The following is a 12,588-nucleotide window of genomic DNA, read 5'->3' as shown; positions in this document are numbered from 1 at the left end:
GGAAGATACCCACGGTGTTGGTTGCATGGCATGGTCAGCCTCTATTCGAAGCTACCTGGGAATCCGTTTATCAGTTGCGGAGAATGTTCCCAAACTTTATCATCGAGGACACTGATGTCTGAAGAGGGAAGGATTGTTACGCTCTAGCCGAGGTAGCATGACCTTGGAAGAATCAGTCGACATTTCCCTTAAAGGATCTATCTTTGTAATATATGTGTTTGCGCTTCATGTAAATGATCGGGAGGGATTTAATGTCAAGGTCCTAGGTGAGGGCTGATAGCACCAGACTAGGTAGATCTAAGGCCAAGGGCCTAATGCAAAGGTTGTGCCTAGGGGCAAAGAATTTAATGCATCCCAAGAGAGGGGTGAAATATGGCATTAGGAAGGCCCTCTATGGATGACATGTGGCATCTAGATCTATCTAGGGAATTGGGGCTTGCTGAGACTAGTGAGAGAAGAGAAGGTAATGATTCACGTATGATTTAAAATGAAGATCTCTGTCTGCTCGTTAGCCTTAACAAGATATGGCTGGGAGGTGATTCATGGTGCTACTTCTGTGATCGAAGTAGAGAACTAGTAGAGAAATTGTGTGACAAAAAAATCCTACTATAGCCTAGAAGTAGAAACCCGGCCTGTAGCAGGTCTCTCGTGACATCCGGGAAATCTAGGCACACTTGAAAGAAACCCCGTCCCAACAAACGGACATCCTTGAGGTGGGGGGCGAGGTTCTGAGGAAGCGCCACCAGCATCCAATCTCTAGCTTGTGACCTGGAGGGGTGTGAGCCATGAATGCGTGCGAAGAGAGTCGTGGAACACTCATGCTCCAAATCCTTTTGCAACTGCTGCAGCTCGTCTTTTGAAAAACTGACAGTTCTCGCGGCCGGTGTGAGCGTAGACGAATTGACTGAATGGGAACCCATTCGTCAATCGAGGTGTGTTCGTCGATTCAAACACAAAAAATAAAAAACTACGTCCGCTTTCCTGAAACCCAGGAGACCCCTATAAGAGAATAGGGATACTCCAGAAAGGAGGGGGCAGCGAGGAGGGAAGGAAGGGGGCAGCGAGGAGGGAGCAGGAGGAGCAGCAGGAGGAGCGGGGAGAGGAGCAGCAGCAGGGAGGAGGAGCAGCAGGAGGGAAGGGAGGGGGGCAGCAAGGAGGGGAGCAGGAGGAGCAGCAGGAGGAGCGGGGAGAGGAGGAGCAGCAGGAGGAGCAGGGAGAGGAGGGGAGCAGGAGGAGCGGGGAGCAGCAGCGAGCGTTGCTCTGATTAGTCCAAGAACTAGAATGGATGCATCAGCTAACCTCTAATGGATTAAAGTGTGTTGGATACTGTTTTTTTCGTATACAGCTTTTTTCAAATGCTTAGCTTCACGATTGAAGGATTATATGTAATTGCTTGAAGTGAAGGGGTAATGCTCTGGTACCCCTGAAAGAGACATAGCCCTAACTCTAGCTAGCTCTAACTAATTCTTGTCAACGGGGTTTAGCATTCAGTGTTTGCACTCGGAATGAGTGGGTTGCATTGCAGGGGTTCAATGTTACGTAGTGCTCTTCTTACTCTACTCCAAATATGCATCAACAGATTATCAAACTCTCTCTCTCTCTCTCTCTCTCTCTCTCTCTCTCTCTCATTCCTGATTGCAAAATGAACCCCAGATATGGACAATAAGAGCAGAGAATATAGACAGCCAATCCACATGCTTTCATATTCCCAAAAACGATACAGATTCCATACATCCGTGTGTCATGCACCATGTGCGGATATCCTGTAAGCCAATAGTTGTTCAGGGCAGTTACAACATTTCATATATATCCTTTCGGATCCTAAAAACTATCTTATGCTAAACATATTCCTAAATGCTAATCCGGGGTAATAATATGGCCGGTTAACATCTGGCACATGCCAGTGGCTAGCTGCTTAATGGAACCTTTGTCCTTCATTCTCCTCCTCACCTTTCCTGCCTCAGTCCACTGGCCAGCTGCAAATTTTAGAACAAAATTGCTTACCTGAACCCATGACAGCCTAATCAGCAAATTTCATCTCATACTTTGGAATATAGGTGACCTTCTCCTGTTGCAACATCTCACCAGTCAAGGACTATGCGTTTAACTGTCAATAGAGCTTGGTGCAATACCAAGATACTGGAAGTTCCCATACATAGCTGTCTCCCACACCCCGAAGTAGAAATTTTTACAAAAATTATGCCAAGCTTACAAAATCAGATAATAAAAACCAAGTAAATACATTTAAGTGTGTTAAGAGGTTTGTTTAAAGCTGGTGTGGTGTCATCTTTTCAGAGCCATCATTACATTTGGAGGCTTCCTCAGTTTGAACATCAGAATATGAATAGTCCACCAGTTTTACAATTGGTTTCTGCTCTAATTCCATGGTTCCGTCATCAATAAGCAGAGGGACTTGGACTTTTTCACCCATTCTATCAATATGCATCCAGTGACTGCATTGTCTCATCCTGAATTTCCATCTCATCATGAATTTTCTTAACTTCATCTATCACAATGGCATTGGATGCCATAAGTAAAGCTTCCGCAGCATCTTTGTCTGCAGTGTGATGTTTCCTGTGTGTCTATTTTTCCTATTATCTCTGTAACCTTGGATGCACATGCCAAAACATGTGACTGGTCGTCAAGTGAAAATATTGGACTGGTTTTAAAAGGGGAGACAAGCCTTGCTGAGATGTTTCCTGTCCCTCATGTCTAGGCTGCTGTAAATCCTCCTCGTGGAATGAATCTGTCATCCCTGAGCTTTCTATAGTCGGAGCTTTTTAGCTCAGCAAATAGACCTTCTGCAACACCTGAACCTGCTTCTGCAACAGAAAATTGGAGATACCCTCCTTCTTATGTTCCAATTCCTGCAAGGGTTCCCTTTCAAGATGAAGTAATCTATTTTAAATTTGTGACCAGAGCCCTGTCATGTACTCTATCACTTTTTTCTTCCAAGTCCACATCCGACATAAATGTACATGCCATCTCGGATTCCTCATCAACCATGGACTTGATTCCTCATCAACCATGGACTTGAATCTTTCTTGCTACTGGTTGGAGACCTGCCAACCGCTCCTTCAGCATAATGTTTTCCACCTCCAGTATCTTGTTCTGCGTAGAGAGCTGCTCAAATTCAACGGGAATATTCGAACCAGGCTTTCCATCTGGTCTTTCTCTGCAATCTCTCTTGAACTGACTTCTCAAGAACATTTTTCTGCTCTGTGAAGTCCTCCTCCATGATCTTCTACTCCTCCGCTTTAAAGTCCAGGTCTTCCTTCAAGCAATCAATTTGGTGTTGCAAAATATCATTTGTTCGGGTTGCTGAACTGGTAATGCTAGTACTGTGTTTTCTTTCAGGGTTGGTGTCTCCTGCATCGCCTTTTCCTCCTATGGAACTTCATTCTGTTCCGGGTTCTGGACTGTGTCCTCTTTGGGCTTCTTACTGTTCGGTGGTGCTGTTCTTCTCAAGGTTGTTTTCACTCTCACTATTTTCCGGATTTCTTCATGACACTCTTCCCCTGATCTCCCTTGTATGTATCCAGTAAATTCAATGGCTCATTTAAGCCTTTCCTCTGGTCTGCCATGGCAGTTGCAATTCCTCTGCTGTGTATCCGCCGGCTACTTTAAACACCTGCTCTACCTCTTGTCAAGGCCTCCGTGGAGTGCCTTCGCTTCTGCTAAATGATTTTGGAATGCACTGTCAAGGTGTTAGAAATCGAACAACAGACGGTACGCACAGCGGAAGACTGATAGAATAGCCCAAGAGCTCACACAGTGTGGTGTAGGGTGTGGAATCACAAACTTCTTAACTTAATGTGCATTAGATAGACGTGTAGACTCATCAATAGACAATGAACCAGCCAGATATGCAAGACACCAAAATAATATATTTCAGTCCAAAGCTATGGACACAATACAAAAGAGATAGATCCAGAGTCCCACCAATGGTGTGGTCCTCTGATCTTACCAAGGTACTTCTATCTATCTACCGGCTATCTCTAGACTCGAGCCCGCATGTTCCACCTCCAGCTTCTGTAGACTTTCTGTCCAGATCCAAACACCTTGGTGCCCTAGAAGACAGCCAAGGTCCAGCCCTAGATGAACTGTCTGCAGCAACTCCTAGTCTCCTCTGCCTCCTGGATGTAGGCCTGATGGTGTGAGTATAGCTGCTCCTGCTGCTCCTCTCATGGCTGACCTGTTGAATGAATTATGCCCCTCCAAGGGGCCCATTTTATAAGGCAGATGGCTCCTCAAAGTCCACCGACTAGCAGGGTGCTGGCTGACTTAACTGCCCCTCCAACCAACCCCACCAGCCCTTGTTTATAGCGCTGTAGGCACACCTCTTAGGGCTGTGTGCTGGCCGACCAGCCAGCTTAGCCCTATGTAAGGGCATGCCACTGCCCACTAGCAGCCCTTCTTTGCTGCTCCACCTGGCCTCCATGCAAGTGCCTCCAAAACCTGCTGGTTCCGCCTTCTGCTAGGCCATGTCCACGCATCCAAGGATCTGCACCAGTCCCGTACAGCCACGTGTACTCACCCGTACTAGAGACGCTGCTGTTCCGTACTGTTCCTTCAAGGATCCTATACCTAAATGCTTTGATCTTTGTACTGCCAAATAGTAAGAATTACATGACAGCCTGTTTGCTGTCCATGTGGCAGCCCCTTTTCTTCTCTCTTGGCTGTGAGGTGCTGCCCATGTGGCAGCCCCCTCCCTCTCTCTTCTCTGGGCATCTTCTGCCCTAGGTCTCCCTCCCCCATGCTCTCCTCATATGGGGGCTTACAGATGGGGAGGTGACCTTTCCAACACAAGGCCTAGGAGCATTGGGAATGTGCACAAATAGCGCAAACAGAATTGATCGGAGCTTGTTGTAGACCAAGCTTCTGTGTTTATCCTTATTGGTCACCTGTCCCATAATTCTGTCAAAAAACAGCTGCGTTCAATTCACTAGATTCCCAGTTTCTGCATAATGCATTAAGGCATAATTATCCTGAGAAATGTAGTCGTACTTTGACAAAAGCAGAACTCTTATTAGGAACCAATAGCATTGTTCCTTCCTCTGATCCGCTAGAGCTTTCTTCACCAAAAAAAAATCTCTTTGAATGAGCACAAATCTCATCTAGGTATCTACATGGAACTTTGACTGGAGCATCCGAATCCAAACACAACTAAAATTTCCTGGAAACCAGTTCCACAGTGACCGGCATCTGAGGCGTCAACTGACCTCCTGTCTCCTTCAAAATATGAAACTGGGCTTCCGCCTCCATATTCATAGCCCAAGTCCACCAGGGTAGCTTGTAAAAAATACATGCAGCCGCATGGTCGTAGCCAAAAGCGCATTCTTTGTAACTGTGTCATCTAAATTATGCTTGAAATCTCGAAAACAAGTAGTTGGCTCCACTGTGAGCTTCTTGCTCACGTTCTGCCGAGATTCCACTATTCATTTTCTGATGTCGGACTGCGCATTGACCACTGCATCGCTTCATTTCTTCATCTCAGAATTGAATCCTTTCACTACCACTTGTAAAATAGAAGAACTACTTCAAGCCTGTCTACCCTCCACCAATTCTGTAGCCACTGGTCGGAGTGCTTGTCGCACTTTGATTTCTTGATCAAAGCCATTGACGAAAGCTCGCAGAGATTTTACAAAGACAAGGACGCTGATCTTCCCTTTGAAACGATTAGTAATAGTGAATTGGAAGTACCAGTTTAGGAATCATGAGTTCCACGAGTGTGGACAATCTCAGCCGCACTTTGATCACTCATGACCTTTTTTATAATCCCAAGGTATCGGACTTCCACGTTCGACTCATCGGATTAGTTATGATAAATTTGAGTCACCGGCTTGGGCAAAGTATTTCCATGCAAATCAAGTAGTCGGAATGTTCCTTGGCCCAAAACCTCAATAATTTTAAATGGACCATCATATCTTAGCTTCAACTTTCCCGAAAATTTCTTCAACTTGGAATTGAACATCAACACCCAATCTCCTTCCTTGAACATCTTGAACTTAATATTTCTGTTTACCCATGCCTATCTACGTTCCTGAATGATCTGTGTTGTATATCGGCTCTGTAACCTATCCTCTTCCAACTATGCCAGATGATTTAGTCGGAATTCAACTGACTCTTCCGGACTTAGTTTCTCCATAGTAATCAAAGGCTTCCGGCAATGAATTCCATAGGTGCCACTGCGAGTCGTGTCATTCCGATGCTGAGTTTACATGCAGTCTGGAATGCCCATAAGCGAAATCTAATTTGGTGTCCCAATCTATCTTATTTTCCGACACCACAATTTCAAAACTCCTTTTACTGATCTATTTGTACTTTCTCCCAAAAGCTGTGTCCTCTCCCGCTTGCTCGAACTCTCTGTCTAGGTTTCCTTTGTCTTCCCCGAATCTTCTTTTCTAGGTTTTCTACATCGTTGGATTGTTTGTTCTTAAGATCTTTCGTCCAAATTCCTTTGCTCCTTGTTTTAGGATTCTTGGTCCGGATTTTCCTCTTTTTATGCAACGTTCACAACTGGATTCTCTGCTTCCTCCAAATCCTCCGTAACAAGCGTTTTCTAGATCTTTGAGTGCTAGGAGATCATGTGGTGTGTCTTCGTATTCTTCCTTGGTTATTCGAGAAAGGTTAAATGGTAATTGACGATTGAACCTTCTTGAATCCAATTCATCCGTCCCAAGAATAGCGGCAATCTCCAGATGTCCTCTTACTTGATCTTTTGGACTTTCTGACTCTAATTCTTCTTGGGATGCCATTTGAACCACACCTTCCACATCTTAGGGTTCAATCCCAACACTTATTGCTCCTTCTCCATTGTTTTTCTATTGCAGTCACTCTCTTTGGAGTCAAACTTGCAAAAGCATTCTTTGAGATATAGAGTCTTCTCCATCACGATTCTTAAGACATTCATTCTCCTGCATTTGCATTTCCATGCCACGTTTATTTTTACTTATCAGGTTTCAGAGAAAACTCCAAAACCATATTTGTTCAGCCAATATTTGAAAACGTCAGAACTAGCCTCTTTCCGGATCTCCGGATTTGGCGATCTAAATCTATAAACTAGAATCAAGACCAATTTCTTTTGGTTACTTGGACTTCGTGACAATCATCCTCGTCGCGTAATATTCTTCATGTTGCGATTCCTCTAGCGCAACCTCTCGCTCTATTTCGGCTTCACAGTCATGCCAAGTATATATGGCCCATTAACAATTCTAGCCGACTGTATAGTCCTAGTCTAGACTATTTGAATTCTTAGGGTGGAAATGAATAATTCAGACATAGAGTTCATTGCCTAGGCTAGACAATCCCATTCATTAGCTTAGAATCGCAACTCCGAGGGGCTGCACAAGGACACCCAAGGTTAATTCCTTATTGAATTTCAGCTTGAGCCAAGAACTCTGCTGTACAAATCCAATTTGGAATTATAACAGTGTTAGATCAAAACCTGAGTACAATTAAGGCAGGCTGTTTAACTTTGTACATGGGATAATACTCCAAAACTGCCATGTGGCATCTCCTAAACAGCCTAGAGTACATAGTACTTACTACGAAGCCATTTAAACAGCTAACTAAACTAACCCCTTTCTTACAAAACCTCTACCTCCGCAGCAGTTCTACCTGCCTCTCTTCTCCTGGATCTTGCTGCCATCTCCTATAGCTAATATCCATCTCTTCAGGCATGGTTTGCTGCCCATGTGGCATCCTTCTCTCTGCCCACATGTCAGCCTCAATTTCAGCACCATGCTGTCCTACAAACAGCCATGTCAACACATGTTTATGATGTCCACGTGTCAGCCCACATAAGAACATATGGCAGCCCCAATGATGTCCGAGATCTACCCATGTGGCATCTTCCTCTCTCTCCCCGTCAAAAGAGTCTTCGGCCTCAAAAGCATCCTCATCTTTCTTCTTGGGCTTGACTTTCTCTTCCTTGTCATTACCTTTAGCTTTTGTGGTGACATTTAATGCCTCCTCATTGCCTACATCCTCATACATCAACAAGGGACCAAGCTCCTTGAAAGACAATGTCGTCAATCTCTCTCCAACTGTAAAGGCATTGCAGCTCCTAGGCAACTTGCTAAGCATGAGACTGGCTAACTGATTCCTCCTAGATCAACAAGGGACCAAGCTCCTCAAAAGTCAATTGCTTCAACCTCTCTCCAGCTGTCATAGGTTGTCACTACCCATTGAAGCGCTAAGCAGCTTACTGAGCATGAGTGGCCAACTGATTGTTATCTACCTTCTGACATACAGCGGCCAGTTGCTCTTTTACAAGTCTGACTTTGACCGAATGCTCACCTCCACATCACCTTCCTCCATCTTCAGCGTGAACAACTTACTTTGAAGTATCACAATGGGACCTGTATCAGCCGTCTCGTACAAGTCTCGCAGAATCGTCCAAGCCTCAAACACAGGCACCACCAACTGAAGGTGCAGAAGAACTAATCTTCAGTAGTACCAATGAGCATGGAGAGTGCAGCAACATCCCCAAGCACCCACTCTCTGATATCGACTAGATCTGCTGCTTTGAGTACTGATCCTAGTGCACCCTCTTGGCTTCACCTCGACTCCTTCGGTTACCTCCCATGACATACGTGCAACCCATTGACTCTAGATCTTGATCTTCTAGATCGGATAGTTGTCAGCATCCAACATTACCATTGGGCCAAATTTTGGAATCAGCATGCAAGAAATCATGTCCCACTTGTGAGATTTATTGTAAAGAGGATTCCTACTTACAAACACATTGACCTTCCTGTCACACCTTCACTGAGCAGAAGTTCCCTTCCTCTTTCAGTTTTCCAAGTCGATCTCTGGCTGGATGCTTGAACCCTGGCTCTCAAATCTTTCTTCCATGTACACCACTGTATCGTTGATGCCATAGCTATTCAAATAGGCAACCGGGCTCTGATATCATGAGAAACCTAGTCTAGTATCCTTCATCATAGATGCCTAGATAGGAACTCCACACAATGAAATATATTGTGTATTGTGTATGGAACAAAAGAATCTCAAGAACCTAAGGTAACACTGGGATCCAACTTCAAACAATATGTGTGCAAAGAAACAACGCACAAGCACTTAGATCTGAAGCGACAGACAGCAGTAGAACAACCAAATATCTTGAGATGTACTGTCCAAAACTGAGTGGAGAGCTCAAGTTTTGCTCCCAACACTGCCCTGGCACTCTCACATCGTGTGCTCCTCAATGAGCTTCAATGACCTTCTGCAACTGCCTACAAGGCCCCAAAATCGGCCCTATCAATAGGCATGGGGATCCATTCTGACCTCTCAATCTATTGACCAACCAGCCCTGTATCAGGGCCGCTTGACCCTAGTCTGTAGCTGACTGGACAGGGCCGACTAGCTCTAATTAGGACCCACCACGTCCATCCTACCGACATGTTTTGCTCTGCCAAAGTCACCACCCCAAACAGTTCCACCATCTAAGCTGGCCCTAAAGCAGTTCTACAGCCTCTCTTCTCCTAAATCTCGCTGCCATCTCCTACAGTTGATCTCCATCTCTTCAAGCATGCTTATATCTAGATCAATCCCAAAAAACACAACGCAGTGTGCAGTGTCAATCTCATGATATTCACTCATAAGATTGAAAACCATAAACTCCACGCATAGCAGGGACTAGCTACTAATGACATCCACACTGACGTCATCAGCCCCCAACAATGGGTGTAGTCCATAGTATAAACATAAGCTCTCGCACATACAAATCCCCACACCCACACATACTTGAGCACCCATTTATACAAAGGTCTTCATATTGAGTCTCTGTCGGCACTCCAGAGGTGAAGGGCAGACTCAGTCGTGACAAAGGCTAACACCGAAGGAGAAGGCTAATCAAGAAGTAGTCCACATTCTCTTCATTCAAGCTATGACTGCTTGTGAAGACTATACGATTTCATTTTAATCTCTCCCAAAACGAGCATGTAAGCATCTTAGTCTCTTCAAGCATCTTTGCTGATGTAATTTCCCTCTGCCCACATGTCAGCCTCAGTTCCAGCACCATGCTGTCCTACAAACAGCCATATCAACACATGTTTATGATGTCCCATGTCAGCCTATATATTGACCATATCAGTCTCAAGAGTCAGTGGAAGTTCCTTTCCACCCAGATCTGCCATGTGGCATCGTCTTGGCAATGCCCACATGACAGCTACTACCTAGGCAGGCAATACACAGGATCCCATTGCTTGAATTCAGGAGACCGCAAGACTCCCAATCTTATTCTTGCACATCCTCTCTCTCTCTCCCGTCTTGAGATTGGCCATGTAGCCCTACTTGTGAGGTTCTTAAGGTGGTAGTACGCTCATGCGCAGATGGAGGAGATATTTAGAAGAGCAAAGCTCCTCTGTCTTTTCAAACAGGGGCTGGAATCTCGGAACTTGATTCCCCAACCCATGGAACATATAACAGGCCCTATTGATTCTGACAGCTCAAAAATGAACGTCACGTACTACTGCCTAGAGAATTGGTTGTCACTCCCCCTGAGGTCAATCAAGGTGAGACACCAGCAAAAACTGACTCCTGCGCGATAGGCTGGCGAGTCAGCCCCAGATCGATTAACAACGCAAACTCCCCTTCGTTTACTATAAGCATTGCACGAGAAGGACAAACGAAAATTTCCCCACCGTGCGGTAAACGAACGTACCAATAAGAAGTAGAACACAACGAGCTGAAAGGCAGAGGCGCCAAAAGCGCGCCACGTGAGAGTTCCCAGTACGAAAGCGGCGGCGATGCCGGGAAGGGAGAGGCCAGTCTGCAGGAGCGGGAAACCAAGAGCAAAAATGGCGGCGTTGGAAAGCAAAGAGGAATTCCATGAAGGAGGAAACTGGAGCAAAGCTTGCTGGATGCCATGCAGCAAGATGAGAGCGTGGTGCGGAGCTGCAGCCGTGATGAGGATGGGGCGTTTTGGAGGTGATGGGAGACGGATGCGAGTGGGGAGTGCGAGAGAGTGAAGAAGAAATGGCGAGAGATGATGAATGTTGTGGTTTTTCACTTTGAGCTTGCAATTGCCAAGAATTGAGCTCTCAGCCATTGTTTTTTTTTCCACAGTCACAGCTTTGGTAGCGTATACACTCTTTTCTCTCTAACTTGCTTCTTAAGGATTCCCACACCATTGGTTGGTTTCTTTCTCTCTCTCGGTAGCTTCTTCTTTAAATCTCGTTTATGGTGTCGGTAGCTCTTCTTTACACTAGCACCCACCCGTTTATGGAGTTTTAGCGTTGAGTGAGGGCCCGTGGATCTGAGGCACATCCTGGTTCGGTCAGCATCCCGCGCATCTTAGCATGGTGAGCTAAGGGCCTGCGCATCTCTCATCCTAGTATCTTAAGGAGCAAGGAGTCCACACTTCAGATGAGCTCTCAAATGGGTGTTAGTGCCTCACACATTAGAAAAACCGACACTCAAAACTATTCTCTCTTTTCTTGAGGATTAGCACTCCCTCTCAACGTGTTCACCTCAAGGGTATCGACTTTAGAGAAAAATCCATTACTTCATAAGTTTTATTAAAGGAGAATTTCTAATTGAAGGGTTTTTTTAAAACCTCTTGAATGCATGTGATACATACAATTTCTTAGTCCCTCCTTAGAAGTAGTACTATACTAGAAAATTGACACTCCTTTTGTCAAATTCCACTTGTAATTTTTTTAAAAATTAAGTTGTGTGTACCATTCATGGAGATCATCTTGTAAAAATTGCCTTTTAATAGCCCAACGCGCTTTTAAAAATTGTTTGCTTTCTCTCTTCCTCCACCCCAAGGTTAGTTGAAGGTCACTTGAAGTAGTGTACATAATGGTTACATCCTTAGGGGGGGTGAAAAAGACTACCTCAAATTAAACCATACAATATGCATCACTCCTCAATATCTACATTGAATAATTATATGTTTTTGGATATGCATGTATGCATGTGCGTGTGTATGTATGCATTTCTGTAAATGTATCTAGTGCATACGCACAGGTGCTTGTGCACGAGCGCACGCGCGTGCACACACGCACACATATACATGCATAATTATGTATCCATGTATATCCATGTCGGATACGGATGTGGGTATGGGTGATGAAATTATATATACATATTTCACAATCTGTGTGCGCGCACACCCCATGGCGTCTTGGGGGGGTGTGCACACGCGTGCGTCTCTCTCTCTTTGTGTGCATGCATGCTCGCACATAAGAGAGCGTGCATGTGTGTGTGCACGCACGCACATGGGCTAAAGAAGTATCCAATGGATGTGAATTAATTGTATGGCACTAGCCTGACCAAAGGCTAGTTGGGAAATCAAAATATATGTTTAGATTAGAAATTCCTATCAATAATTGATCTAAACAATTAATTCCATCAATTGTATAAAAAGTAAAAAAAGAGAAACATATACGAAAAAAAAGGGTTAAGACGTCTAAGTTGAAAAATGCAATAGCTAGAGCTTGCAAAAAATTCGACCAAAATTAAGAATTTTTAATATTGAGTTTGACAAAAACAATATTGAAAAAAATGTCAAATCCTCAGGCAGTCCAGGTTCCGAGCTCAGGGTCCACTTACCTCTGCCACCATCCAAACAAAATA

General features: G+C 44.7%; 1 protein-coding gene across 1 annotated transcript in view; it reads right to left on the bottom strand.

The window, feature by feature from the left end:
- The window catches only part of LOC147893941 (integral membrane protein (Protein of unknown function DUF92, transmembrane)), a 69,737-nt gene extending 58,587 nt beyond the window's left edge, over positions 1–11,150 (bottom strand). The window contains exon 1 of the mRNA XM_087386118.1: positions 10,670–11,150. Within this exon, the coding sequence (XP_087242244.1) occupies positions 10,670–11,056 (387 nt within the window). The 5' untranslated portion in view covers positions 11,057–11,150. The remainder of the gene's footprint in view (positions 1–10,669) is intronic.
- Between the last annotated feature and the right edge of the window lie 1,438 nt (positions 11,151–12,588).

This window comes from Dipteris shenzhenensis, chromosome 15, assembly GCF_047967505.1.
Source record: "Dipteris shenzhenensis isolate YYH24624 ecotype China chromosome 15, Dip_SZ_1.0, whole genome shotgun sequence".
Lineage (NCBI taxonomy): Eukaryota > Viridiplantae > Streptophyta > Polypodiopsida > Gleicheniales > Dipteridaceae > Dipteris > Dipteris shenzhenensis.
This window is presented reverse-complemented; position numbering and strand designations above follow the sequence as displayed.